Source organism: Oryctolagus cuniculus, chromosome 2 (genome assembly GCF_964237555.1).
Source record: "Oryctolagus cuniculus chromosome 2, mOryCun1.1, whole genome shotgun sequence".
NCBI classification, from domain to species: domain Eukaryota; kingdom Metazoa; phylum Chordata; class Mammalia; order Lagomorpha; family Leporidae; genus Oryctolagus; species Oryctolagus cuniculus.
In genome coordinates, this window is record NC_091433.1 from 171,147,233 (window position 1) to 171,175,006 (window position 27,774).

At 44.5% G+C, this 27,774-nt stretch overlaps 1 protein-coding gene across 4 annotated transcripts in view; it reads left to right on the forward strand.

Annotated features, from left to right (window-relative positions):
- The first annotated feature begins 6,002 nt into the window (after window positions 1–6,002).
- The window catches only part of SRD5A2 (steroid 5 alpha-reductase 2), a 56,645-nt gene continuing 34,873 nt past the window's right edge, over window positions 6,003–27,774 (forward strand). For all 4 annotated transcript variants that reach the window (XR_516296.4, XR_011386720.1, XM_002709931.5 and 1 more), the window contains exon 1: window positions 6,003–6,341. Coding sequence is in view for 2 of the 4 variants with exons in the window: in XM_002709931.5 (XP_002709977.1) it covers window positions 6,061–6,341 (281 nt within the window). In the remaining 2 variants the exon portion in view is untranslated. The remainder of the gene's footprint in view (window positions 6,342–27,774) is intronic.

Consider the following 27,774-nt stretch of genomic DNA (forward strand, 5'->3'; position numbering starts at 1 on the left):
AGAAATTGCATATTTTATCTGGAAGTTCTATATTAAAAAAATTTCTAATTCAATGCTGAGATTTGCTATCTCTCTGCTATGATTTTCATGCATTGAAAGCAAGTTTGGTTTTATATTTTACTAAGGTTAATTATTGTCTTTGAATTATGGTTCCTTGAAATAGGATGGACCCCAAATCGAATATGACTGGTGTTCTTATGAAAAGGGGGAAATTTGGGGGCACACACACACACACACACACAACCATGTAGAGATGAAGGCAGGAATTGGTGTGGTGTTTCTCCATGCTATCAAATGCCAAAGATTTCTGCCAAACCACCAAAAACTGTAGGAGAGGAGTAGACCAAGTTATCTTTCATCAGCTCTGCTGACAACTTGATCTCAGATCTGTAAGACAATAGATTTTTATTTTTTTTAAGACACCTAGTTTGTGACACTTTGTTACAGGAGCCCTGGCAAACTAATGGGATGATAGTAGCCACTTGTCCACAGATGTAAAATTTGGTTCATCTCTAGATGGGACTCGGTTGGTTTTCTCTCTTGAGGATGTGTTTAATTTTATTTTCCTTCCTATATTATTTCAGGAAATTTTGGCTTATATTTTGGACATTATTCATGTTAAATCGTGGAGAATATGGTTGGTGTATTTTACTCTCATCAATATTATTTCCTTTATTCGAGCAGGTAAGCTCTTTGGCTGAACCTGAACTTGAAACTCTGTTTCTCATGCCTTTATTCAGAATGTTTATCTTAATCTGAGCTGTTCTGAGTCTGTTGTGCACATGTACTGTTCATGGGTCAGCCCGAGGTGTGGGTAGACAGCATTTGGTGAGTCCTCTCTCCGGTTCCTCTACTCCGGGAATGTGTGCTCTGCCACTGCTGTGTGCATCCTGTATACCATAGCATTTAGTGCAGACTCAAAGTCTCAAAAGGGGCAACAGACGCCAGTGCAGTGGATGCTCACTTCTTCTCTTCACAGGTTTGTGAATCCTCCATCAGTATCTGTCTGGTATTGTCCTCCACTTTTCAGCATCTTCAAGTAGGTTTTTCCTTGTCAAGTTGTATCACTGCTTCCTGCAGTGTGTGTGTGTGTGTGTGTGTGTGTGTGATTTCATTATTCTCATTGGTTATCAAATTCTTGGTTGGATTTTTTTCAGCATCTTAGATATAATTTTTAGTTGTCCTCTGGTTCATACATTTTCTGAGAATTCTGTTGTTGAGGGGGTAACAGTTTATATAAATGTGTATAAAATTGTTTACTACTTAAGAGCCTATTGTTATAGACTGAATGTTTATGGTGCCCACGTTCATGGTACAGTCCCAATCTTCTGGCGTGGCTGTAGTTGAAGATCGGGCCCCTAGGGAAATAGTTGAGGCTAATTGAAATGGTAAGCGTGGACTCCTGATCCGATAGGAGTCCTGTCTATTAGAAGAGACACTTGGTAACTTATTCTCATCCCCCCCACCCTTTTCTTTTTACCTCTCCCTTCCTGCCACCATTGTGCCTGCACCCAGGAAAGGCTCTATGTCGACATAACAAGACAGCAGCCCTCTACCAGGGGCACAACTTTCATCAACACTGACTTGATCAGAATCCTGATCTTGGACTTCTAACCTCCAGAATCATATGAAAATAAATTTCTTTTGTTCAAGCTGCCCAGTCTATGGTAGTATGCATAGGACAACAATAGAACAGTTAATTAAGTAATCAACTACTCACATAATGGAATGATATAGAAAATTGAGAAAAAAAGTACAACCATATGCGCAACATGGATGAATTATATACACACACTGAGGATTAGATCTTTTATTTTTTCTATTTCTGATGTTTGACCTCTGGGCCTTTGCCAACAATGGAGGGACTGCCTCTTTCAGGGCTAATTCCTCGAGATTATAAATAACTCCAATGTTCTTTTCATATGCAAGCCAACCAATCCACAGCCTGTATCCCAACCCCCTCCTCTTATTCAGGGACATTATACCCTGGGTTCATCAGCCCAGAGCTGGTCAACAGGCAACTAGAGACAGCACCTATACCTCGGAACCGCTGGATGTATTCCAACCATCCAATCTTAACTCTGTCCATCCCTCACTTACTCCTTCCTGCAGAAGTCATACCAAAGACACCTGCCCACAGGTTCTAACTCTGCAGTCTGCTGACTGATTCTTGGTGCTTCCCCACGTGGCCCTGTGTAGTAGCTTGTTGTTTCTAAGGCTCTGTGAATACACACTTTTTCTTTCATGACAGTCATATCAGTGTCTGCATGCCCTGCCATAACTGATTAAAACAAACTGTAGATAAAACCTATCCAGAGAGTCCATAGTGTATCATTCTGCTTAGGTGAAGTTCAGGGTTAGGCAAAGCTAATCTATGGTGTCAGAAATCTGGAGAAGAGGATAAGCCTGGACAGGAATTAGGAGCGTGCTAGCTCTTGGCCCTACAGGCTTTGTGTGCTTCTCCTAGTGTCTGCTTCTGTTGTTGACATTACACAGACATGGTGGGGGTGCTAACTCACTCATCTAAAGCCCTTGATCCAAACCCAGGCTGGAGCTGGGCCCTAAATTGCCTCATAGAAGAAGGAGTGAGCATGGTTGAAATCAGCCAAGCCCCAGCTGAATCAAATGACTGCCAGCCAACCCACAGACACACAAGCTGAGAATGATTGGTTTTTATTAGGTATTGACTTTATGGGTGGTTTGTTTTTCAGCAAAAGCTGTTACAGTGGTGGGAAAAAAAGATAATGAAGACCAAAATGGGTGAAGAGAAAAACTGGGTGGTGGTGAGGAATTGATACAGGAGAAATTTCATTATAAAAAAAAAAGTCATTTCATTGAGCTGGGTTTTCAAAGGTCACACGGCTTGTTCTCCTAAACTGTAGGGAACCATGAAAAATGTAGTTGCTTGGGTCTGCAGTTGGCTTCCTGGGGAAGCTATGGCTGCTGATGACAGAGAAAAGCAAGCAACCAGGACCATACAGGGAGGATTTGAGCGTGGGTGGGATGAGGGGACGATAAACTGCGTCAGTGTTGGGTAGGGTTGAGTTTGAGGTCTCTGGAAGGCATCCAAGTAGGGTTTTGTAGCAGGGTGAAAATGCGAGTCTGAAGCTCAGGTCCCTGCTGGAGGTTGTATTGGGTGTCCTTACAAAGCAGGCAGTGACTGAGGAGGCTGGGGCTACATCCGCAGGGTAAAGCAAGTGCAAACAGAGCTGGAAGCAACCAGCTAGCTGACATCTGATTATCCCATGGAATGTGCTTCAGTCAGTCTGGGGGAATCCTAGGTGTGACTAGTTAGAAACTGAAACATGATTACCAGTAAATTTGTTTTTAATGCCAAATATCTTTTATTTGGGATGACATGGTTGAAGCGAGATTTCCAAGACATTTTCAAAAGGCAGAGGAGATAAATGAATTTAAGTCAATGGTTCTCATCTATGACTGACATATTGTTAGGTATCTCAGATCATCAAGAATGACACAAAAATCTTCAAAACAAAAATAATTCTCAGTTTTATTCAAAACTGTAAATAAACAAACCAAATTACACCCAAGCCTGAGAGGAGTGTCATCTCCTTAACAACATAAAAGTCCAAAAATACTAATACTTAGTGTTCACTCAGCTCATACTGTTACCCTTTTAAAGTAGCAGTGCAGTCACAAGAAAACGTTTTATGGGCACCTCGGATGGGCCTCAGAGAATCACAGAGCAAGGAGCCACAGCCCTGCCCCCAAGAAACTTCCAGTGTAGCCAGAGTGACACTGTAGACTTCCAGAACACACAGGAAGACCTGGCTCTGACTCCACACCTCTGTCCTGACACAAGCCATCATTGGCAGAAGGCACCCTGTGTCTTGACAAATGAGCCCCAGGAACATCTTAGCACTTCAATGCTCAATCAAGTTTCAACTTGACAGGTCAAGAAACAAAATGTTTTTGCTTGGTTCATTTACACTTGTTTCCCTTCATTTGAATTAAAAGAGGAAAAGCATAATTCTGGGCCAACTATACATAATGCTCATGTCCTAAATGAAGGGGTGGCTTGTTCATGTCCTAAATGTATCTGCAGTTCCATGTCCTGATGTCAACTTCAGTAGTTTTTATCGCCAAACCAATGTGCCAATTCAGACAGTGTGGAGACAGCGCCTTGTCCCACCTTAGGGTCCATGCTGATGAAATGCTCCTGGTTCACCATAGAACCCCCAGTCTCAAGGCAGGGATAAGGCAGGGATGGCTCTCTCCAGTTCTCCCTAGAGTCTTTCATGTGCGATTGGCCAGAAGCAAAGTTCTTTGTGCAGAATCTCCACAGAGTGCTCTAGGTTTCCTCCTGAACGGTGGGTGAATGTCAGACTTAAAGGCATCTTCTACACTGGATCTTGGCTAAAAGGCCAAGAAGCCAACAATAGCATCTTCTACATAAGCATCAAAGGGTCGTTTCCAGATAGGTAGCATCTTGCTGTCATTAGATAGGACAGTGGTCACGCTTCTTGAGTGTTCATAGAGCTTCCGAATATTTTCTCCACTGTTAACACCTGCTGTAGACACAGGCATCCGTGCAGGGCTGGCTGGCCAGGGATAGACAGCAAAGGCAGTGGCAGGGCCGTCTTTCTGGATGGGGGGCTAGCTTGGGCACCGCCCAGGCAGGGGTCCGAGGTGAACCAAGCCGCCAGTTGCAGGAAGGAACCAGTGTGCAGCTCACCGTGCTGGTTCCGGGAGTAGAGTCTACCATGAGACTTTTAACCCAACAGGGAGATGGTAAATCTCATTGCTTAGCAAACAGAGGGTGCCTTGTAGCACCTTCTACCCGGTCTCCCAGGAGCTCGGATACATGCCCAGGTGGAGCAGATGAGGCGGGTGGGGGTGGGCTTTTATTGGAACAACTGGTCTAACTCGGAACAGCTGGGGGCAATCTTGAGTGGGGCTCTGGGAGTCAGAGCTGCAGCGAGCCAGCGCAGAAGGGTGAAGAAAGCTCTCAAAGAAAGGGAGACGGAAAAGGACCGGAGGAGACAGGAGCAACGTAATCTAGGAAGTTGGGACAAGAAGATGCGAACGTGAGGGGAACAGCAGGCAGGAAGAGATCGACCTGGAAGGAGAAAGCCAAGACCAAGAAAGAAGGAAGCGAGAAAAAGCAGAAAGAGGGAACGAGGCAGGAGGCGACAGCCACGGAAGTCTGCGTGCGGAATCATCGAAGGGAAGAGGCAGGAGAGACAGAGAGGGAGAGAGAAGGGCGGGAAAAGAACCGCGTCTGGGCCTGCGAGGCGCCGGGGACCCCTCTCAGGAGCTGGGAGGGGGCGTCCCGCGGGAGAAGATCCACACTTCAACCTGGTTCGGAGGAGCCGGGGCTGGGGCGGACAGACAGGACGAGGACCACGACCGGCAGCCGGAAGCCGTGCGCTCGCACCCACACCTAGCGGACGTGCGTATCTGATCGAGGCAGGTGACTCAGGGGAGCACGCGGGGATGCAGATAAAGCGCGGTGAGGCCAGTACTTGCCTGGGGGCGTGGTGGGGCACAGCCAGCACTGACCCGGACAGCGGCGAAGCAGCCGGGCCCGCGGACCAGGGTGGAAGGAAGGAAGGAAGGGTGCAGGCTTGGGTGGGAGCTGCACAGGGGGTGACGGAGCGCAGAGCACCGAGGCGCGAGCGGCGTGGCGACCGCACAGAGGATGTGCGCGGGGCGGGAGAGCGACCCCGGCTGGGTCGTCCCAGCGGCTTTCATTTGGGATTTCGTAGCCTCAGAAGTTGCCTTAGGAGAGGGTGTGATGGGTGACGAACAAGTGACCTGGGAGGAGAAGGCGGGCTCGCAGGCGGGGCCGGGGGCCCGGCGCAACTCTTGGTCCTCCCCTTCTGCGCTGGCTGCATCCCGACGCGCCAGCTCTGTGTGCCAGGCATCGTGGCTGAGCCGAGCCTGGGCCCGCCGCACAGAGGTGGGAGGCACGATGGAGGGGCGGGAGCCAAGGCCGAAGGGGCGGACGCGGGGTGGCGTCTCTTGCTTCATAAAGGGGCCGTGGGGGCCGCGCTCTCCTCTGCGCGCGCGGTGGCCATCGGCGGGGAGCACGGCGCGATGCCTCTTAGGTGCCAGCAGAGCCCGGTGGTGGCAGGCAGCGTCACTTTGGCCGCCCTGGGGGCACTGACCCTGTACCTCGCGAAGCCTTCGGGCTACGGGAAGTACACGGAGAGCCTGGTGCCCGGAGCTGCCCGCCTGCCCGCCCGCGCCGCCTGGTTTTTGCAGGAGCTGCCCTCCTTCGTGGTGCCCGTGGGCATCCTGGCCCGGCAGCCCCGCTCTCTCTTCGGACCGCCTGGCACTGTGCTTCTGGGCCTCTTCTGCACGCATTACTTCCACAGGTAGCATTTCCCTGCGGGAGTCCAGGGCGTCCAGGAGCGCTGACAGCTCGCGGCGCGCACCGGGGAGCGCGCAGAGGCAGTGCGGCCAGCTGCGGGCATGCGGGGGCCGGGGCCTGGACGGGCTGGGTTGGGACGCGGCTGGCTGCGGGGTAGAGGCCGCCTCCCCGCGCCCCCCCTCCGCCCCTCCCCTGGCCCTGCACCTTTTTCGGTGCTCCAACTCCTCTGGCTGCCCTGGGGAGGAGGTCCTGCGGGGCGGGCAGCGAGCTGAAAACTCAGGTTGGGCAGAGCTATTGGCAGCGGCTGCACCTTACCTGGGGGCCGCCGGCGCCACCGCTTCCTGTCCCTTCGCGTTTTTATGGCAAGGGGCGGGCAGGTTACTTGGGGGCTTGAGAATTTGAGTGTTGGCGCTTCCTGTAGCAAGCTGGCTCAGGGGTCCTGGTCCTTTTGGGTCTTTGCGGGATGCCAGAGGTGAGAAAGTGAATGGGGGACCCCCTACTCCTTAGTTCCCACCCGCAGGGACTGAGCTCACCCCCACCTTAGCGACCTTCCCTTGGAACTTGAATGGTGAGTCGGTCAAAGTTAGTGGAGAGCCCAAATGCTCTTCTAAACCCGAAATTTCCAGTTCAGGACTTTGCTTTTTGACCTGGGAAGGAAAGGCAGGGAAGAAACCAGGGGATGTGGGCATCCGGAGAATGAGGGGTGAAGCCTCCCGGCGCGCGGGCGGGGGGCGGGGCGGGGGAAGAACAGGGTTTTTAATCACCTGCCGTGCGCCACCATTTAGTGTCTCCTGTCTGATTTAGCCCCTCTGGGAACCTTGTGGGAAATTAAGTATTGTGTCCACGTTACACAGATTGGGGCCGAGTGAGGTTCTGTGACTTTGAGAAGATGATACAGCTAGTGCCCAGCGAGGTTCCAACATGAGCCTGCAAATCTTGGTGGTTCCGGGTAGGGAGATGCTCCAAGCCAGCGGGGGGGTGGGGGGGGTGAGGGGGGTGGGGGGGGTGGGGGGGGGTCAGAGTCCCTCTAAGGAAGAAAGTTGCCAAAGCAAATTAAGCCATCAAACAGAAACACCGCCTTATTTTGATAGGATGATCCCTGGGCCGCAAAAGACCAAGGGCATTTAGGTAACAAATTAGGTTAAAGAATTTCTCTGGAAGCTGAGCCGCATAAGTCTCTCTCCCATGAGGGGAAAATGATGCCTCATTTCGGGGGAGGAGGGACAGACAAGATTTCCACCTGTCTGTCCTGATTCCCTCCTGTCCCCTGGATCTTCTGTATTGGCCAGGATTTCATATTTATGCAACCTTAGCTGAATTTTATTTTAAAAACATAAGTATTGGCAATCATTAAGAAGCAAAGTTTATGTCCTCACCACAGATAGTTACTGAAAACATATGGTGGACAAGCTGTGCTTTTTTTTTTTTTTTTTTTTTGCCCAGCATTAGATGGTTTAGTTTGCACAGGTAGAAGGATGTCAGATGCCAGAGATAAGAGATCAGTTTTGATTTCACCAATTTTGGAGCAGATACCTATCTTTTTTTTTTTTTTTAGTAGATTTTTGACAGTAAACTGTGACTGTATTGACAATTATTTTTATCTTCAGAGTAACTGCTGTCGGCAGGATAAACAGCATTTGTATGAAGTATGGTTAGTGTTTTCTGACAATCCTATTAACATAAATTTTAGACTTGTTTTTAAAACCAAAAGGCACTTTGCACAATGAATTATGACCAGTACATTAAAAAGAAAAACCAAGAGAGTAATTATCAACAAAACGAATTACCTTCATGCCGTTCTGCTTCTTCAGGGGAAAATTTAAAATGTTAGTAAAAGATTTGGGGCTTGGTGCTGCTGGAGGGAAAATTGCCCACTAAAGGCACAAATTTGAGAGACCTGTCCCTGTGCGTCAGGTGGGTGTGCCTCCCTCTCCTTAGCTGGAACTCTTTTTTTTTTTTTGGAGGACCCTGGGGTGTTGGATCTGTTACTCTGTATGCTCACTGGGTGTCAGACTCTGTGCCAGTCCCTCTAAGTGACTTCATTCCAAGCTGTGTAGACAGGGAGCACGGCCACCTCCATTGTTTGGTGGGCATCTGGGGTGAGAAGAGGTTCAGTTACTCGCCCATGGTCACAGCTGGAGGAATCAGAATTCAGACCCAGAAAGTCTGGCTCCGTATTTCAGACTCCTAGTTATGATGAGGGGTGTGTTGGGCTTGTTCTTGCAACCTCATGCTTGCTTTCAAAAAAGTATGTATAGGCTTTAAATTTTTTAATTATAAAAAGTAACAATCACTAAAGGAAAATAGAATGTAATAGAAAAATATTTTGAAGTTTAGCATCTAAGTCTATTAGGTATTAATGTTTTAGGACATATCCATCAATATCTTCTTTTTCTTGGTAGATATTTATACATCCTTGTTATATTGAATAGATAGTGGTTTGTTCTACTTGATTACCTAACACTTCATATTAAGTGTTTTCCAACATTGCCATAGTACTGACTTAATGGCTGCTTGTTATCTCAGTAATTCACCTATCCTTTCATTTATAGTTGGTCATATAATTTGCTTTGTTTTTTTTTTTTTTCTGCCTAGGTCAGATAAAGAAGTGATGTGTATTTTTACATGTACCCTTTTTTCAGAAGCAAGAACTATTTTCTTGGTTAAGATTCCAGGACATGGTCCAAAGTCCATGTACATTCTTTAGGGCCTTGATGCATATCTGCCCTGGGGCTTTAGGAGTCCCTTGGCTGCAGAATGAAGACATGGTAAGCATAAAGCGCCTGGCTGTGTTGTCCTTACTCTGTCCTGTACATTTGACGTGACACAGAGACTGGGACGGAGGGACAAGATCTCAGGAGGAAGCATGGCTCCGGTCTGGTCCAGATCCTTTTGCAAGGTGTCTCCTGGGGGCAGTTCAGAGCAGCAGCCACGTCCCATGGGATAGAAGTTAAATCTCATCACACTTTTTCTCGATACAGGATGACACACTGAAATGTAAGTTCCACAGGGGCAAGGGGTTTTGTGTCATTTCTTCATGGTTGCATCCCCAGTGTATTGAAAAGTTCTGGTCCTCACTAACATCTGCTGGGTGTTCGAGTGAACGCCACCTGCAGCATGAGTACAAAGCAGCTGAGGGGGAGCTGGCAAGTACGTGGGAATGCCTACTGCTGAGGTTGCATGGCCAGGTCAACCCAAATAACTCTCCTCCCTTCAGAATCTATTGTTGGCATTGTTCGGGTTGTTTAACCACATGAAAATGCTGCTGCCTAAGCATGTTGCTTAATCCCACTGCCAAAGTCATTTGAAGTCAGATGTATCTTGTCCCTCGTTGATCTCAACAATAGCCCTGGCGTGTCCCTTCGCCCAGCCTCTCTGATTTATCTTCACATTGCCAAGAAGTTGTGGTGTCCGAACAGTGAACATCACAACACCTATGCCTGTGCTGGCCTGTTATCTTTTTTGAGGTTGGATGGGACCTTGGTAACTGGATGACAAAGAAAAAGAAAAGCCCCGAATAGTAAAAGGTGCTGGCCAGTCTGACCTTCCTGGATACACATTTAGCGAGAGTGAGGAATGCACACATCTGAGTCTGAACGTGGAGAGCTCATTCCTGAGACGTAGCTGCTGGAACACATTCCTCATTGGCCAAGTTCAGTGACGCCTCCATCAGATAGCATCGTGCTTGACCGGGCAGGTTCCTTCTGCGGCAGCATGAACGCTTCCTGATCCGTTGAGGTTCCGGCCAGCCGTTGTTTCCTCCAGGAAGCCTGCCTGACTTCCTTCTCCATGAATCCAATTGCAATGCTGTGCCTTGAGCTTCGGTCACAGCCAGTGTGACTGTCCGAGTGGTACTTCTCATGCTGGGTCCCAGTTTTCTGTTCTAAGGAAACAGTTCTCACCTGTTCAGCGTCCTCATTTTATAGAAGCAAAGGGCAAGTGGCTGAGCCAGGGACAAGTGGGGATTGGGAATACGAATCTCTTCATGGGCCCTGATAATGCAGCTTTTATATCATGAGGTGTGCGGGTATCTTTAAAAATTTTTTTAAAAGATTTATTTGAAAGGCAGAGTGACAGAGAGAGAGGGAATGAGGGAAGAGGGAGGGAGGGAGGGGTTTACTCTTTAAATGGCTGCTTTGGCCAGGGCTGGTGCAGTCTGAAGCCAGGAGCCTGGAACTCCATCAGAGCCTCCTACATGGAAGGCAGGGGCCCAAGTACTTGAGCCATCTTCTGCTTTTGCAGGCACATTAGCAGGGAGCTGCATGGGAAGCAGAGGAGCCAGGACTTGAACTAGCACTTGGATATGGGATGCTGGTGTCATAGGCAGCAGCTTAACCCAAATGTGCCACAACGCCAGTCCCCAGATGTCTTAAATATTTAGAAGTAATCAAACCTCCCTAAGGAAAATGCTTGTGGCTAAAAATCAGAGGGATAATTAATTCCTACATGGAAACACTAGACAAAAATGTCTCCTGTCACGGACTAAGAAGAAAAGCCAAGACACAATAAACAACATTCTTATCATGATTTGATCATGTGTCAAACACATTCATGAGACATCCATAATTTGGAACAATTAAGAACAAATGAAAGATGTTTTAGATTGGGAGGTCAACAATTTTTTTTTCTGTAAAATGTCAGAAAAATACCTATTTTAAGCTTTGCAACTATTCAGTCTCTGTGGCAACAGTGCCTCTCCTGCTAAAGCAGGAAAGTAGCCATCGGACATCTTGTAAACACATGGGCATGGTGGTATTCCAATAAAACTTTATTTATAAACACAGCCAGTGCACAAGTTTTGGCCTGTAGGCTATTGTTTACTGATACCTCCTTAAGAAAACTGAATGTTATAGAATTGCCGGGACACTGAGTATAAAACTATAACATAATTTAGCTAGGTTCTATAGCAAAGCAATGGGCATATTTTAGAAAATCTCTACTGCTTTTTTGTTGTTGTTGTTGTTGTTGTTAAATTGGGAACTTGGAGGTCAGTATTTTCTGAGAATTCTTGGGTTCCAAGTCCTTTATTTAAATTCTTATGGGAAGCAGTAAGAGACTTGGAGTGTTCATTCTAAATGGGATGACATCATAAGCACATCTGAAAAATACGGGACTGTGTTTGCCAAAAGTGTAAACCAGATTTGGAGCTCTTGTGCATTTCACTTTTACCACATTGAAGAAAGGACCATCGCTCACTTTAGATCTAACTGAATGTCACTTAAAACCACAAACAGAACAGGGAAAAAGAGATCCAGACTGGAGAAGTGATCTATACCAAGTTACACAGCAAGGAAGGGGCAGAACAGGGCTTGAACCCAGGACCCCCGCTCTTTATCCCAGTTCCAGCTTCTCAGAACCATGCTGGATCTTACGGGAGACAGGGAAGAGGCTCTGCGCCTGGTACTTGTCCTCTACAGTGAAACGAAGAAGCACCAGTGTGCATCTCCTGCTCTTTCTGGGGTAAACTTTGGGTGGCAGCAATGTCAACCTGAGCACAGCAGATGGGTGAAAAAATCTGAGAGGAACCAGGGTCATGCCAAGGATCTGGGGCTTGTCTGCATTTTGAGTGTGCACAGGACAGAGGGCAGATGGACAGGTTGGGTTTTTAGGGCATTTAGAAAGTCACCCTTCTTCCCTACCCAGGTTCAGAACTGACTGAGAGGTAGACCCAAGAATTCATCAACTAGAGACCGATTCCCACCACCCTTAGTATTGGTAAGGTGGTTTGGGGGTTTGTATGCAGTGTAGATGTTGAACTGTGTAGGTCTCTTAATACTGTACTTAAAAAGTACTCAGCAATGGCAGGGGCCGCACAACCACAGGCTTTTTGCAGTGGCACCAGCTCGGAAAAGACCCAGAGCTAGGTACCAAGCTGAGCTACCCTCCCTCTGTAAGAGGCTTGAGTGAAGGACGATGGGAAGACCAACAGGGATGCTCTGATAAGGGGCCCTTGGCAAGTGGGAGGGGGAGCACCAGTGTGCTTTGTCCCTGCACAGAGTACAAAAGTCATCTACCTACTGATTTTTGCCAGAGCCTGGTGACTTGCTTCTGGAACCGGGGCTCTTTCCGTTCCTCGGTTGACTGCCTGCCGTGCGTGGCAATGGGGATACAGAAGTCTGGACTCAAGTTGTTTAAAAAATTTCTTTGCTCAACTCAGGAGCCTAAAATGAGACTCAGTGCCACATAGAAGCTCTAAATTTTTAAAACCTCTGAACTGAGGCCAGAAGTGCAATTTGCCTTCCATCTCGTTCTGGGAGAGGGTGAAGGGAAGCAGAAGCCAATATTTATTGAGCTCTGGATGTTCACGGCTGTGTGTCATGTGTCTCACATTGCTATCTAAGTTTGTCCTTGAGATTACTGTTGCTGTGGCATTGTGTTGGGGTGAATGGAGCAAGCTTGGGAAGGCAGGCCCTGAAGCTGGTCCTGGTACGAAGGTCTAGTCCCTGAACTGTGGGTGGGAAGTGGTGTAGGAAGAGGGGTCCATATAGTGATCTGTGACTTAAGTTGTCCTGCACTCCTTGTATTCAGTCTTCGATATTTCTACTTTTTAATTCCAAATATCTTCTGTATCTATGCCATATTATCTAATCTTAAACAGGCTGTAGGCCAGGATGAAACTGTTCTCTTCTATTTGCTTTGTGTTGTCAAAGCTGACCTTAGGAGTTATTGTGAACAAAATAGGAGCAGTTGACTTTGATGTTTTTCCTATTTTACCATGAAACATCTCCACATCCTTTGTTGTGTGAGTACAATCTCTTTCTCTGTCCTGTCTCTGTTCTTGTTAAGGAGCAGAGTGTGATCTTGCTTCTATCCTGGAAAACTTACCTGTTCTATTCCTTAGTCAGCCAATGCTCTTCACTTGCCCAAGTTACATATTGATTGAGCAAATCCAAATATTAGTGTATTGGGTTGTTTGTTTTCTTATAGAGTTTTGACAGTTGTTTATGTATTCTGAGTGCTAGTATTTTACCACCTAAGTTCTTAGCAAATACTTTCTCTCAGTTTGTATCTGTCTGTTTTATCATTTTGATGAAGTCTAATTTCCCAGTTTATTCTTATTATTTTGGACAGTCAATTATTCTAGTTAAATTTGTTGAAAGTACTATTTTTTCTCTCCAATGAATTGCTACTGCACCTTAAATTTAAGATGCTGATTACAAAGGTGGAGTTGCACATTGGATTGGAATCAGATCTGATTTCTGATTCAGCCGCCTGCAGACCCTGGTTGGTAACAGCAGTAGTTCAAGTCATTGAGTTCCTGCTACCCACATAGCAGACTTGGATTGATTTTTGGTTGCTGGCTTCATCCTAGCAACCCTGGCCCTGTCCTGGCCACTGCAGGCATTTGAAGAGTGAGTCTATGGATGGAAACTCTCTTATTCATTCCCTCTCTTTTCTTCTCAAATAACTATAAAAATAATTTTCAAAAAATCAGATTAAACAAATAGATATTTTGCCAAAGACATGCAGATGGAAAATAAGAATATGAAAAGATGATCATTATCAGTCATTAGGGGAATGTAAATTGACCTCAATGAGGTACCAGGATGTATCTACTAGGTTGGCTAAAATTAAAAAGACTGACCATACCAAGCATTGGTGAGGAAGTGGAAGTCTCATACAATGTTAATAGAGTTATAAAATGGCAGCCAGTTGGGCAAACATTTTTTCATTCTTAAAAGTTAAACACGTGATGCAGTCATTCAATTCTAGATATTTTCTTGAGAAAAATAGAAGCGTATGGTCATGCAAATATTCAGATAATATTGTTTGTAGTGGCTTTATTTTTAGTAGCCCAAACCTGCCAACAACCAAAATGTTAATCAACAGGTGGACAGGCAAACAAGCTGTGGGCTTGGCCACTGGAGTGGTGGAGGGGAAGGGAAAGGGAAAGACCTTTGCTAGTATCTCTGTATCTAGAAGATGGTTTTAGATTAGACCAGTAGGTGCATTTGTGCATTTCAGGTAAAGTACTTGTGTTTATTATGAACAAAAATCATTCTTTACAACATTTAAGCTTTATAGATGTCCTAGGGTGACCGTGTATGATAAATAGTAGAGGTAGTGAGTTAACCAATTTGTATGTATCTTTTTATTATAGTTGATATAAAAGATGTGTCTTGGACCTGGAATTGTTAAACCACAATCTTATACACACTGTAGATCTCTCAGGGTTGGCAGCAGAGGGGCAGAAGGAAGTATAAAAGAAGAAACCTATGCAAATATGTTTGTATTTATATTTTGGTGATAGCCATCAGTGGGTGTGCATTTCTGTTGGCTGTGTTATAGGAGTACATTAAGTAATTGAATGGAAAAATACCGTCTTGCTAATCATTCAATAATACCCATCTGATTATGAATTGTCTTAGAAGTATTACCGTTAGTATACCCTGTTGCTGTGTGCGTCATTTTAAATTGGACAGTAAGGGAATGCAGTGTCTTAACTGTAACTTAGCCAAAACTTGTTTTTAGAGGCTTGTTATCATTTTTGTCTTACACAATTTTCATCCCCAGGAAAATCAGAATTACAGTTTTTTCTAACAGATTGAGTTGATGTAGTATGTTCTTGGTTATCAAAATACTCATATAGCATTGGGATCTTTGGACTTGTAAATGTTGGTGAAGTGTGAGAAAGCATGATGCACACACTCTATGAGCTTAGTCATTTTTAAAAAACTTTTTTCTGGTATGTCTGACTGGAACATCAGTTTTATGGATCTCAAAGAAGAAGATTTTTCTTTCATTGAGTTTCTCTATTTCCTGTTTACTATTTGTTTCCAGTTTTTATTTTCATAATGTTTTCTGCCTGCCTTGAGTTTAACATGCTTTCCTTTTTCTAATTTCCTAAGGTGGAAGCTGAGCCTAGCGATTGTGACCTTACCTTTCTTCTAATAGGGACATTTATTACTCTGACTCCCACCACAAATATTGTTTTATGACACTTCACAAATTCTGATGTTTTTGCCATTTTCATTCATTTCAAAATATTTATATTTCTCTTCTGACTTATTCTCTTATCCGTCTTATTTAGGAGGGTGTTATTTGGTTTTTAAATGTTTGGGATTTTCTGGATGACTTTAGTTATCAATTTCTAACTTAACTCCATTTTGGACAGAGAATATGACTTTTTATGACTTAAATCCTTTCAAACTTATTGAGTTTAAAACTCACATTACTGCCAGGTTGTGTCTTCTTGGCAAATGTTCTGTGTAAACATGAATATACATACTGCAGTGAGGAGAAGTGTTCTAAAAATGTCTATAGGTTAATTTGATTCGATTGATAGTACTTTTCACATCTCTTGTATCATGCTGATTTTCTGTCTACTTGTTTTATCAATTATTCAGAGAGAATTGACATGTCAGATTAAAATTGTAGACTTACTTCTCTTTACATATATTTTTAAAATGATTTATCCATTCGCTCAAAAGGCAGAGTTAAAGAGAGAGAGATCTTCCTTTCTGCTGGTTCATTCCCCGGATGTTCGCAGTGGCCAAGGCCGGGCCAAAGTGAAGCCAGGAGCCTCATCTGGGTCTCCCACAAGGGTGCGTAGTTTTAATAGCTGTTTAATGTCATTGCCTACTAATATTGACATCTGTGTCATTTTTTGGCCTGTTTTGATGGGTTAATTGTTACTATTATGGGAAGTGTTTTTCTGCTTTTTGCGTGACTGGTAATCTTTGTGTGATAAGAAGTTGCATCTTGTTGAGTGTTTGGTGTTTTCCTATTCCTGTAACTATCCCTAGGGTTTATTCAGGGATGCAGTTAGGTCACTTGGAAGTTATTTGTTCCTTCAGATATTGATCTGATTTGTTAGGTTGTTCAAGTGGAGCGTTAGGGCTCCGGCTAATTCATCTTTTCCTCTGAGGTAAGTATTGGAGTATTCTAACCGCTATTTCATGCCTGAGGAATTTTCTGTCTGGCTGGTAGAAACAGGCTCCATTGAGTATTGCTCCCTTTGATAGTTTTGTTTCCTCATATAATTACACTAACAGTCTGAAGATCTCTGGCCTCTCTCTCCTCTTGGGTACTCTGTTCTGAGAATTCTACATGTCTTGATCTCAAGAGATGTCACTTCTGTTTTCTCAACTCAGGAAGTCTCCCACCTTCTTTCTGAGTCCCCTAGCTGGGTCAGTTATAAGGCTGACCTCACTTGGTTTTTGTCTCTCAATGATCACTGTCTGTCTTGTAAGACATTGTTTCATATAATTTGACTTTTTCTTATTGTCCTGGAGAGTAAATGTTTCTTGTTAGCCTGTCTTTGCTGAAAGCACAAGTCTCTTCTATGGGTTTTAGCATCTGTCTTTAGTAATCTGATCTTTTTTTTTTTTTTTGACAGGCAGAGTGGACAGTGAGAGAGAGACAGAGTTAGAAAGGTCTTCCTTTTGCTGTTGGTTCACCCTCCAATGGCCGCCGTGGCCGGCGCGCTGCGGCTGGCGCATCGCGCTGATCCGAAACCAGGAGCCAGGTGCTTTTTCCTGGTCTCCCATGCGGGTGTAGAGCCCAAGCACTTGGGCCATCCTCCACTGCACTCCCTGGCCACAGCAGAGAGCTGGCCTGGAAGAGGGGCAACTGAGACAGAATCCGGCGCCCCAACCGGGACTAGAACCTGGTGTGCCGGCACCGCAAGGCAGAGGATTAGCCTAGTGAGCCACGGTGCTGGCCGTATTGGTTTTTAATGGCTTCTGATTATATTCAATGCTATGCCTCAGCCCATTGTTCTAATACTATACGTTCTTTAGAAAGAGTCTATATGTTAATCAAATGTCATAGGGTATTCTGGAGCATGTGTCTTCCCACCCATCTAAATTCTCAATTACCAGTGGCCAGTACCTTTTGTTTTTTAAGCAAAGTGATTAGTGTAGACATAAATATGGGAAAGCTCAATTAGGATTAAAAAAAAAATGATGAAATTCCAAAGTGAGGTTTCAAATGACCATTTTCTACTCCAGTCCTCCCAACTCCGGCAGCAGACATTGAGATTACTCTCTGGAGCTGGATCCGGTGGTTGGAAGTGGGTCCTTTGGCTTGCTGATGGAGGAGAGAGGAGATTCGTTGTGGCTCCATTGAGTATTGCTCCCTTTGATAGTTTTGGGTGATTGTTTCCTAATATAATTACACTAACAGTCTGCAGATCTCCGGCCTCTCTCTCCTCTTGGGTACTCTGTTCTGAGAATTCCACATGTCTTACCTATCCTTTTTTTGGTATAAGTTCCAGTCCTCTCCCAACTGATGATCCAACTGATGATCCAGTCTTAGGATAGCCGTTCTGTGAAATGACTGTAAGCTTCTATTCCTATGAATGTTTTCCTTGGACATTCTGCAGGGATATTGTTTGTAGCATGGCTCAGTGACTTTTCCTGTGAAGACCCAGAGGAGAAATTTCCCCTGGTCTCAGATTAGAAGCCGTGAAGACCCCCCTGAACAACTGAATTGTGTGTATGTGTGTGTGTGTTGGTTTGTCTGCTTATGATCACTGATTGCATTGGTTAGTAGAAAATTATATTTCTATATTTTATCACAGTTAATTTTTTTTCCTATTCTAGCAAGCATATCTGACTTGTTGGCATAGAATCTGAGTATTAATTTTAGTTATTGTTCTCTGTTACTTTCATACCATTATTTGCATATGCCTTCCTATTCTGTAAATTTTATGCTACCTTGCTACACTTTATACATCTGTGTTTATGGCCTTGAATCTTTTTATTCTTTGTTTTTTTTTTTGGGGGGGGGTAGAGAAAGCTGCGAGTAAATAAAATCAAATTCAGATTAAAATATTTTTGCTCTATTCAAGTGTGTGTTAAAATATTCAGAGAATAAAGGTGCTTTGAGAATAAAAAGGAGGCTCTGGAATGATGGTAAGGAACACTTTCCAGGAAAGTTACATGAGCCATCATTAAGAAGGGGGGATACTGAATGGGTCAGAGTGGTGTTTCCAGGGAAATTTTTCCATAACTGAAAAGGCAGTGTAGGATTTTCTGCAGAAAACTTCATCCTTTTTTTCCTGATTGGAATCTGGAAAGGCAAATATGCAAGGAAGTATTCTGTTCTGGTTGGTTGGTGGCAGGACAGGTTAGGGTGGTCACGTCTGGAGCCTGGAGATCAGACAGCCAGGAGGCCCAAACATTAGTCATTAGATGCTGATGCAAGCCAGAGGCAGAGCCAGGGTATCCAGTGGCAGGATAGCTTCTGGGGGTGGTATCCAGCCATGTGGGTACACTCAAAGGTAAGAACAGAGCTGTGTACTGGGTTGAATAGTGGAGCCCTTGAAGGTTCTTTGCAGATGCAATTAGATGAGGCCATACTGAGTTGTTGCTGTTACACAGCAGGTTAACACCACCTGTGACATTCCCTGACTGTCACAGCCATTTGGGGAGTCCATCAACAGATGGAAGATCTCTTTCTCTCTCTCCCTCTCTCCAACACTCTGCTTTTCCAATAAATAAAAGAAATCTCTTATTTATTTATTTTAAAGATGAGATCTGGGGCAGCCGCTGTGGCATAGCAGGTTAAGTTGCTACCTGCAGTGCTGGTGTGGCATATGGGTGTCAGCTCTTGTCCTGGCTGCTCCACTTCTGATCCAGTTCCCTGCTAATGGCCTGGGAAAGAAGTAGACAATGGCCCCTGCCACCCACATGGGAAATATGGATGAAGCTCCTGGCTCCTGGCTTTGGTCTGACCCAGCTCTGGCTGTTGTGACTGTCTGGTGAGTAAATCAGTGGATGGAAGATTTCTCTCTCTCTCTGTAACTGTGATTTTCAAAATAAATAAACAATTTTTTAAAAAAAAATGAGGTCATACTGGATGAGGATGGGTCATACATCTATTATTACTGGTGTCCTTTTAAGAAGAGAGATGCGGAAAGACAGCAGAAAGAAGGCATGAGAGGATAGAGGTAGAAATGGGCGTAATGCCACTACAAGCCAAGGAATGCCCAGGATTTCTGGCCATCACCAGAAACGAGGAACAGTCAAGGAAGAACTCTTCCCTAGTGACTTCAAGGGGAGGAAGCTCTTGCAAACCCCTTGGCTTTGGACTTCATACCTTCAGAGCTATGAGACAATACGTTCTAAAATTGTTTAAGCATTTGTGTTAGCTACTGAGTTTCACACAGAAGTACTGGGAAGCTCATACGCCTGGGAGAGTCCCATGAGGGATCAGACACGTGTCAGGACAGCACAGTTAGGTGGTAAACAACGTGGGTCCTGGTTACTGGAGTTGGTGCAGTGTCAGAGCAGTGGTTGCCTTCAAGCTGAACCTCTCATGGCCAAGGGCTCTTAGTATCTCTCTACACCAAAGGTCTGGCACAGGAAGGCTCAGGTTCTCCTCAAGTGCAGAAGCACCTCTCTTGTGTGTTTTGTGTACATTGGCCTCCCAAGTCAGATCCCCATTGAAGAAAGTGACTCAGTGGTATGGGTGGATGTAGTTTGCCTAGGGTCTCGTTTCTCAAGTCCTTCATAGTGCTGATCTGGAAGGTTAGATAATAAGCACTAACCCTGTCTCTACTTGTTCAGATTCAGATTCTGTGTCAGAAGGTTGGGCAGAGCTGAGCTCTGGCAGGCCAGGAGCTGGCTGTGGGAGCTACTCTCACAGTCTGTGATTTTCTAAGAGTGTACGAAAGCTGGTTCGGTTTTAGAAGGAATAGCAGCCGTGGTGTTTGTTCTAGGGAAGTCCCCAAAACAAGGCCCCCAAGGTGTTCATTCTGGATCTTGAGGTTGCAGATCTCCAGAGCTGTCATTGGCTAGCGTAGGTTCTGGGAATGTGGCTGAATTCTCATCCATTCCTGCTCCCTCTGCACTTTTTCATTCCCTCCTCCCATTCCACCAAGCAGCAAAATTAAACAATTTGTTGGTGACCAGGTGGGTTCTGCATTGCATTTCCTCCTGAACAGCCTTTAATAGAAATGGAGCAACTACTCCGTTACAGGGGGAAAAAAGTGGTTTTATTGAATTGAGCGTTTTACTAGGTTTGGCACTCCAATCTCTGGGCATAGCCTGTGAAGAGGCCAAAACATCTGAGCAATCAAATTAGAAAAAAAAAAAAAAAAAACCTAAATCAGCCACCTGAAGTCACTGTGTGGTTGTTTTAAGCCTGGCTGCATGTTAAAGTCATCTGGAAGAATGCTTAAATCTACTGCTGCCTAAGATCTTAGCCCAAGATTCTGATGAGTTAGTCTTCAAGATGCTACCTTCCGTTTAGTAATGGTAAAGCCACTTAGGTGGTGTGAATGTGTGGCCAGGAGTGTGATCCTGTGATGTGGACATGTGTCCATGCAATGACAAATTAGCACACACTGAGTGGTTTAAAGGAACAGGTATTTTTTTTTTTTTTCCTCTCATCATCCAGAAGGCCAGTAGTCTGAAGTTAAGACACCAGTAGGCCTCCACTTCCTCTGGGAGCTTTGATGGAAAGTCTGTCCTTTGCTTCTTCCAGCTTCTAGAAGTTGTTTCTTTACCTTGGCTTCTGTCTTCACGCTGTCTGCTCCTGTGTGGGCCTTATGTCCATCACGTATGGAGACACATTTATTCAAGGCCCACCTGGATTCTGCTGGGTGAGTTCCTTCTCTCAAGATCCCTTCTTTAATCACATATTTCACTGTAAAATAATATTCAATCTTTCACTATAATGTAATACAAACAAGTTCTGGGGGTTAGGAAATAGACATAGCCTTTTAGGGGGCTACCGTTCAACCCACCACACAAGAAATCACAAGAAGAGTAAGATTGAAAGTAGGCACCTAAATTATCAATTAAGATGGCCATCTCTCATATTGGAGTGCCTTGCTTAAATTCCCAGCTCTGGCTCCTGACTCCAGCCTCCCACCAGTGCAGACCTTGGGAGGCAGTGGTGATGGCACAAATAATTGGGTTCCAGCCACCCTCAAGGAAGACATAGATTGCATTCCCAGCTTCCCTATTTGGTTACATCCCAGCCCTGGCTATTGTGGGCATTTGGGGAGTAAACTAGTAAACCAGCAGATGGGAGCATGCTTGCTCACTCGCTCTCTCTCCCCCTTCTCCCCCTCCCCTTCTCCCTTTCCCTCCCTCCCTTCCTCCCTCCTTCCCTCCCTCCTTCCCTCCCTCTCTCCTTCTCTCCTTCTCTCTCTCTTTCTGCCTTTCAAAAAAAAAAAGTCAACTTGGATTTGCTTCACCACTGACTCATTTTGTGTTTAGTCACCTTCTCACCTGGCCTGTACATCCCATTCTCTAATATGTCCAAACTCATTATTAAATAACAGGTGCCATCTGACTATACTCACAGTGAGTATTCCTTGTCAGTGTTTGTGTTTATTCCTTGGCAACAGCCCTGAGAAGTGGGCCAAGGGCACAGAGGACTTGTCCCTCTGCCCGCTGGCATCCAGAGAGGCTCCAACAAGGAGAAGCTGCTTGGTGGTTCTTCTCTAAAGAGAACATCTCAGGGGAAACTCCATTTTATGCTAATATGCAAATAAACTAAAACTTAACCAGTTTTGACTTTATGCTCAGAAAAAAACATCTGGTGGTTATTTCTGAAGAGAAGAGTGTAAACTACAGTAATCAGGACTCTCTTGGTTCCAAGTGACAGGAAAGCCCATGTGAATGGGCTCAAGTGAAACCTTGATCTACGAGCTACTGTAACTGGAATGTTCCAGCTTCAGGTTCAGATTGATGCAGTGGTTCCAAAGGCACCATCGGGACTGGGTTGATTTCTCTAGCTCATGACTCTACTTGCATTGGCTCTGGTTTTAGGAAGGGCGTCTTTGGATGATAGCATGACAGCTGTAGCCTCCAGAATCTTGCATCTTTACAGGTTCAAGGCATATGGAAACAAGCATTTCTAGGAAAAACTATAAGCAAGGCTTTGTTGGGGTTCATTGGGTCACATGCTCATCCCTGATACAACCAGTGTGACAGGGCTATCTCCTGAGGAGACACCCCCTCCCCTGAGCACGTAGGCTAAGGCTGGGAAGGAGGTAGGTCATGGTGGAGGACCAACACAGGTCTCAGAGAATGGAGAATGAAGATAGTCATTGCCAATGCAATTAGGACCTTGGAATGAAATGCATGCAAACCAAACCTGACTTCTTTTCCAGAGCATGTGGGATTTTATTTTCCAGTTGTATGAGGGGACTTCAACAAGTTCTTGGAAAATAGACTTAAATGATAGATATTTATTTTGGTGCAAAACCATTTTGAGATGCATGCATATATGTGTGTGTATACATATACACAATGGAGTACTATGGACATAAAAAAAGGATGAAATGCTGTCATTTGCCACAAAGTAGTTGGAACTAGAAGACATCATGTCAAGTGAAACAAGACAGACACAGAAAGACAAAAATGTCTTCCCTCCTATGAACAAAAAATGTTATTAGGGGCTGGGAGGGGTTGGAGGGACAGAGGGAGTTTGGATTTAAAAAACTGGGGAGGGGCTGGCGCCGTGGCTCACTTGGTTAATCCTCTGCCTGCGGTGCCGGCATCCCATATGGGCGCCGGTTCTAGTCCTGGTTGCTCCTCTTCCAGTCCAGCTCTCTGCTGTGGCCTGGGAGGGCAGTGGATGATGATGGCCCAAGTCCTTGGGCCCTGCACCCACATGGGAGACCAGGAGGAAGCTCCTGGCTTTGGATCAACACAGTGCCGGCCATAGCGGCCATTTGGGAGTGAACCAACGGAAGGAAGACCTTTCTCTCTCTATCTCTCACTGTCTGTAACTCTACCTGTCAAATAAAAATATAAAAAAATAAAAAATTGGGGAAATTGAGTGTAGGTTACAGATTGTGATGAATATATTGGAAGGGAAATTGCATGTAAAATATATTGGGACTTTTGTACAACTCTACAGTTTTTCTTTTGTAAATTTAACACTATCTTGAAATAAAAAGTTAGAAAAAAAAATCATGGGTTTCAACATTTTTTTGCACCAGAAAAAACTTATCTTTAATCCCATTGTCCATGAACTTTTTGAAATAGTCATGAACATATTGGTCACAATTTCCTTTGCCAGCTGGAAGGGAATGAATTGTTTTGAAGCAAAACACCTTAATTTAAATCTCATTTTCTCTTGCTCTCTGTAGCTGTGTGATGTCAACACACTAGATGCCTTATCAGGACCGTCCATCACCAAGACACATAAACAGGATAGGCCTACCTGGCAACCATGGGATTGGTATGAACGTAAGGCAACTGTAAAGACTTCAGGCAAAATGATCTTTCTGTTTTCCCAAACCTGGATTAGGATTCTTCTCTAACTGCTTTTCCTGTCATTATGGCAGAGACTTCATATTTCCTGGGGATAACAAATGCCATAGAGAATATCCACATTAAAAAGATAACCGCATCTCTCCTTTTCCCGGGTCTCTCCAGTTGGAAAAAGACCCCTCTTCCACCATTTCAGTTCTCATTTTCACAGTGGAGTTGGTTTAGGTTGGGTAAATACTGTCAGATTACTATTTGATTAGAGTATTTATGTGAAGCATGAATGAGTGACAGGTTCAACTTTGCTTAAGGTATAGTGTTTATCTTCAATCTTCTAATCTGGATTGAAGTAAGAGTTTTAGAGAAGGTACTAGGCTTCTTTCCCATTCTCTTACCATCAGTTGCAAATGTGATCACAAACGATGCTAACTACACAATGCTCCACTTCTAAAAGGGCGTTGGCCATAGGTTTTAGCTATTCCTTAGAAGACAATAGAAAGTGGACCCACCTGAGGGATTTGGACAAAGGAATGGTAGTTTTGATAATAAAACTGGAAAGATTTGGAGGCTTGGAAATTTCCAGGAAAAATAACCTTTTAGGATATGATGTAGGCAAAGAGGGCAGAAGATATGATGTGAAGAAACAGAGTGTGCTCTTTACCATTTCCTAGGACATGGGTCCCAGGGCACAGTAGTGACCTTCCCCTTTGTTCTTGGGCTGGCTTTGAACTGAGAAACTCTAATGATGTAGTTCCTTAGTTCTGGAAAAAGAAAAATTTAGACATTGAATTCTAGTGTTTACTGGTACATACTATAAATAATATTTTTTCAACAATCTGAGGTTGGGTCATTATTATCTTTTAAAAAAAATTTATTTATTTGAAAGGCAGAGTTACAGAGAGGCAGAGACAGAGGCAAAGAGAGAGAGGGAGAGAGAGGTCTTCCATCCACTGGTTCACTCCCCAGATGGCTGCAACGGCCGGAGCTGAGCTGATCCGAAGCCAGGAGCCAGGAGCTTCTTCCAGGTCTCCCATGCAGGTGCAGAGGCCCAAGGAATTAGAGGATCCTCCACTGCTTTCCCAGGCCATAGCAGAGAGCTGGATAAGAAGAGGAGTGGCCAGGACACGAGCTGGCACCCACATGGAATGCTGACAGTGCAGGTGGCCAGCTTCACCTGCTATGCCACAGCACTGACCTCTATTATAATCTTTTTTTAAAGATTTATTTATTTATTTGAAATTCAGAGTTTTATACACACACACACACACACACAAAGGGGTGTGGGGGAGAGAGATGGAGAGAAAGATGTTCCATCTACTAGTTCACTCCCCAGATGGCCACAATGGCCAGAGATGAGCTAGGCTGAAGCCAGGAGGTTCATCTGGGTCTCCCACATGGGTAGAAATGCCATCATCTGCTGCATTTCCCAGGCCATTAGTAGGTAGCTGGATCAGAAGTGGAGCAGATGAGACACAAACTGGCTCCCGTATGGAATGCCAGTGTTGTATGCAGTGGCTTAACCCACTATGCCACAATGCTGGCCTCCATTATAATTTTTTATCAGTGGAAACTGGAGTTCATAGGAGTTAAGTTTCCATAGTCGTTGTGGTGGTTTAAAAAGTTGTCCTTTAATTTTTTTACACTATTTTTTTCTAAAAGACCATATCCAGTGCCCTCTCCTAGAATGTGGGACATAGCAAAGTAACAATATGTGATTTTTGAGATGAAGTTATATAAAATATAGCTTCTGCTGGCTCTTTCTCTTGGGTTGCTTTCTCTGGGGGCCTGTCTTGAGGCTACTCAAGCAGCCTTCAGGAGAAACCCATGTGAGGAGGAAGTGAGGTCTTGTCTCTGCAGCCAGCACCAACTCAGCAGCCACGTGTGCAAGTCACCTGGGAAGCAGCTCCTCCAGGTGAGTCAAAGCTTCAGGTGACTGTGGGCTTGGTCAACAACCCAGCTGCCCTCTTGGGAGGCGCCTGGAGCTAGAAACGCCCAGCCCAGTCATTTTGCAAGTCCTAATGGATAGGAACTGTGGTAATAAAGTTGTTTGTGTTTTTAATCGCTAAGGTTGAGGGTGAGTTATTATGCAGCAATAGGTAACTAATATAATCAAGTATTTAGGAAGTGGCACACCTGCCATGTTCAGTTATCTCTATAGAGAAATAATTCAAAAGCTTGTTGATTTAAAGCTAGAGTAATCCAAAACTTTTTTTTAAAAAATTTTTATTTATTTGAGAGGTAAAGTTACAACGGTTTTCTTCCGCTCTCCAAATGGCTGCGATGGCTGGAGCTGGGCTGATCTGAAGCCAGGAGCCAGGAACTTCTTCAGGGTCTCCTACATGGGTATCTTCCACTGCTTTCCCAGACCATTAGCAGAGAACTGGATCAGAAGAGGAGCAGCCGGGACTTGAACCGGTGCCCATATGGGATGCTGGCAATGCAGGCAGAAGCTCAGCCTACTACACCTCAGTGCTGGCCTCCCCAAACCTTTTTTTTTTTTTTAATTGACTACTGTGACAATTTCTTGAGAACCTTTTTTCTCCCAATAGTTACCAGACACTAGACTGCCATTCACATAGTTGGATTAACTCTTGAATCTAGATGTTAGAATTTTCCTGAGACTGGGTGCCAGGCTCATAGCATCAAAGTCATCTGGAGAAAGACTTAAGAAATTCTTGAGAATCTTTAACTTAATAGATAAATTTTGATGCCAAGCAGTGTCTGCAACTGACCTAGACAATTTAGAATATCTCCTAAGCCAGGATAAGAGACTCTATAATGGTCCACAAGCAAACAAAACTGTTACAGCTAAAAACTGATTCTCTGGGTTGGTCACCACTGGTCATATATATACACAATTACATGATTTAATTTTTAATTTAACATTATATATATATATATATTAAATATTTTTATTTATTTATTTGGCAGAGTTACAGACAGTGAGAGGGAAAGACAGAGAGAAAGGTCTTCCATCCACTGGTTCACTCCCCAAATGGCTGCAATGGCCAGAGCTGGGCTGATCTGAAGCCAGGAGCGAGGAGCTTCTTCTGGGTCTCCCACGTGGGTGCAGGGGCCCAAGGACTTGGGCAATCTTCCACTGCTTTCTCATACTATAACGGAGAGCTGGATGGGAAGAGGAGCAGCCGGGACTAGAACTGGCACCCATATGGGATGCTGGTGCCACAGGTGGAGGATTAACCTACTGTGCCACAACACCTGGCCTAACATATTTTGAGATGGCTGCATATTCACAAGTAATTATAAGAAATAATACATAGAAGTTACCTGTTACCTTTACCCAATTTCTTCCAAAGGTAACATCTTCAAATTACTATCCAGCATTACTACTAAAGCACAACCAGGAGACTAAGACTTTCATGCAGTGAGGAAACAGATCAGTTCCTTCCACAGAAGGATCTACTACGTTGCCATCTTTACTTCCTTCTTCTTCCCACCCTCACCCAATCTCTGGCAATCATTAATCTATTATTAGGTCCTACACTTTTATAATTTTAAGAATGTTATATAAATGGAATAATAAAATACGAAAACTTCTGGAGTTGACATTTTTCACTCAGCACTTTTATCAGGAGATTCATGGAAATTGTGGCATGTATCATTAATTCTTTTTATTAGAAATCAGTAGTTCATGGAATGAATTTATCTAAGTTGAGTTGGAATTTCTTGTTGTTCAGCTCTTTGAGTATATTGTTACATTCTCTTCTGGTTTGCAAGGTTTCTCTTGACAAATCTGCTGATAGTCTTATTGAGGTGCCCTGGTATGTGACATGTCATTTTTCTCTTGCTACTTTCAAAAAGCTCCTTGTCTTTTGACTGTTTGATTATAATGCGCTCTGTGTAGACTTTAGGTATATTGTATCTGTGGTCTCATTTCCCTTCCCTGATTTTGGGAAATATTCAGAAATTATTATTTTTTATTTTAAAGCTTTAAAATATATGTATACATGTATGTATATATGTCATTTATTTATTTCAAAGGCAGAGAGACAGAGCTCTCTCTGGGACCCTGTGGAGCAGCAAGCCAGCCAACCCCTCTCCTTTGTTCTTAGCTGCCACTATCACACTCTGTGTTGTGGGTACTTAAGGTGAAGGGGGGCAGACAGCGGCCCCTCAGGCAATACACTGAGAGAACAAGGATTTGAACACCAGTGCCAGCATCCTCCCTCTCTCTTTGGAGAGATATCTCAGCTTCTAAGCCTTCTCCCAATCTACAGAGCTGTGTTGGGCTGTAGTCGT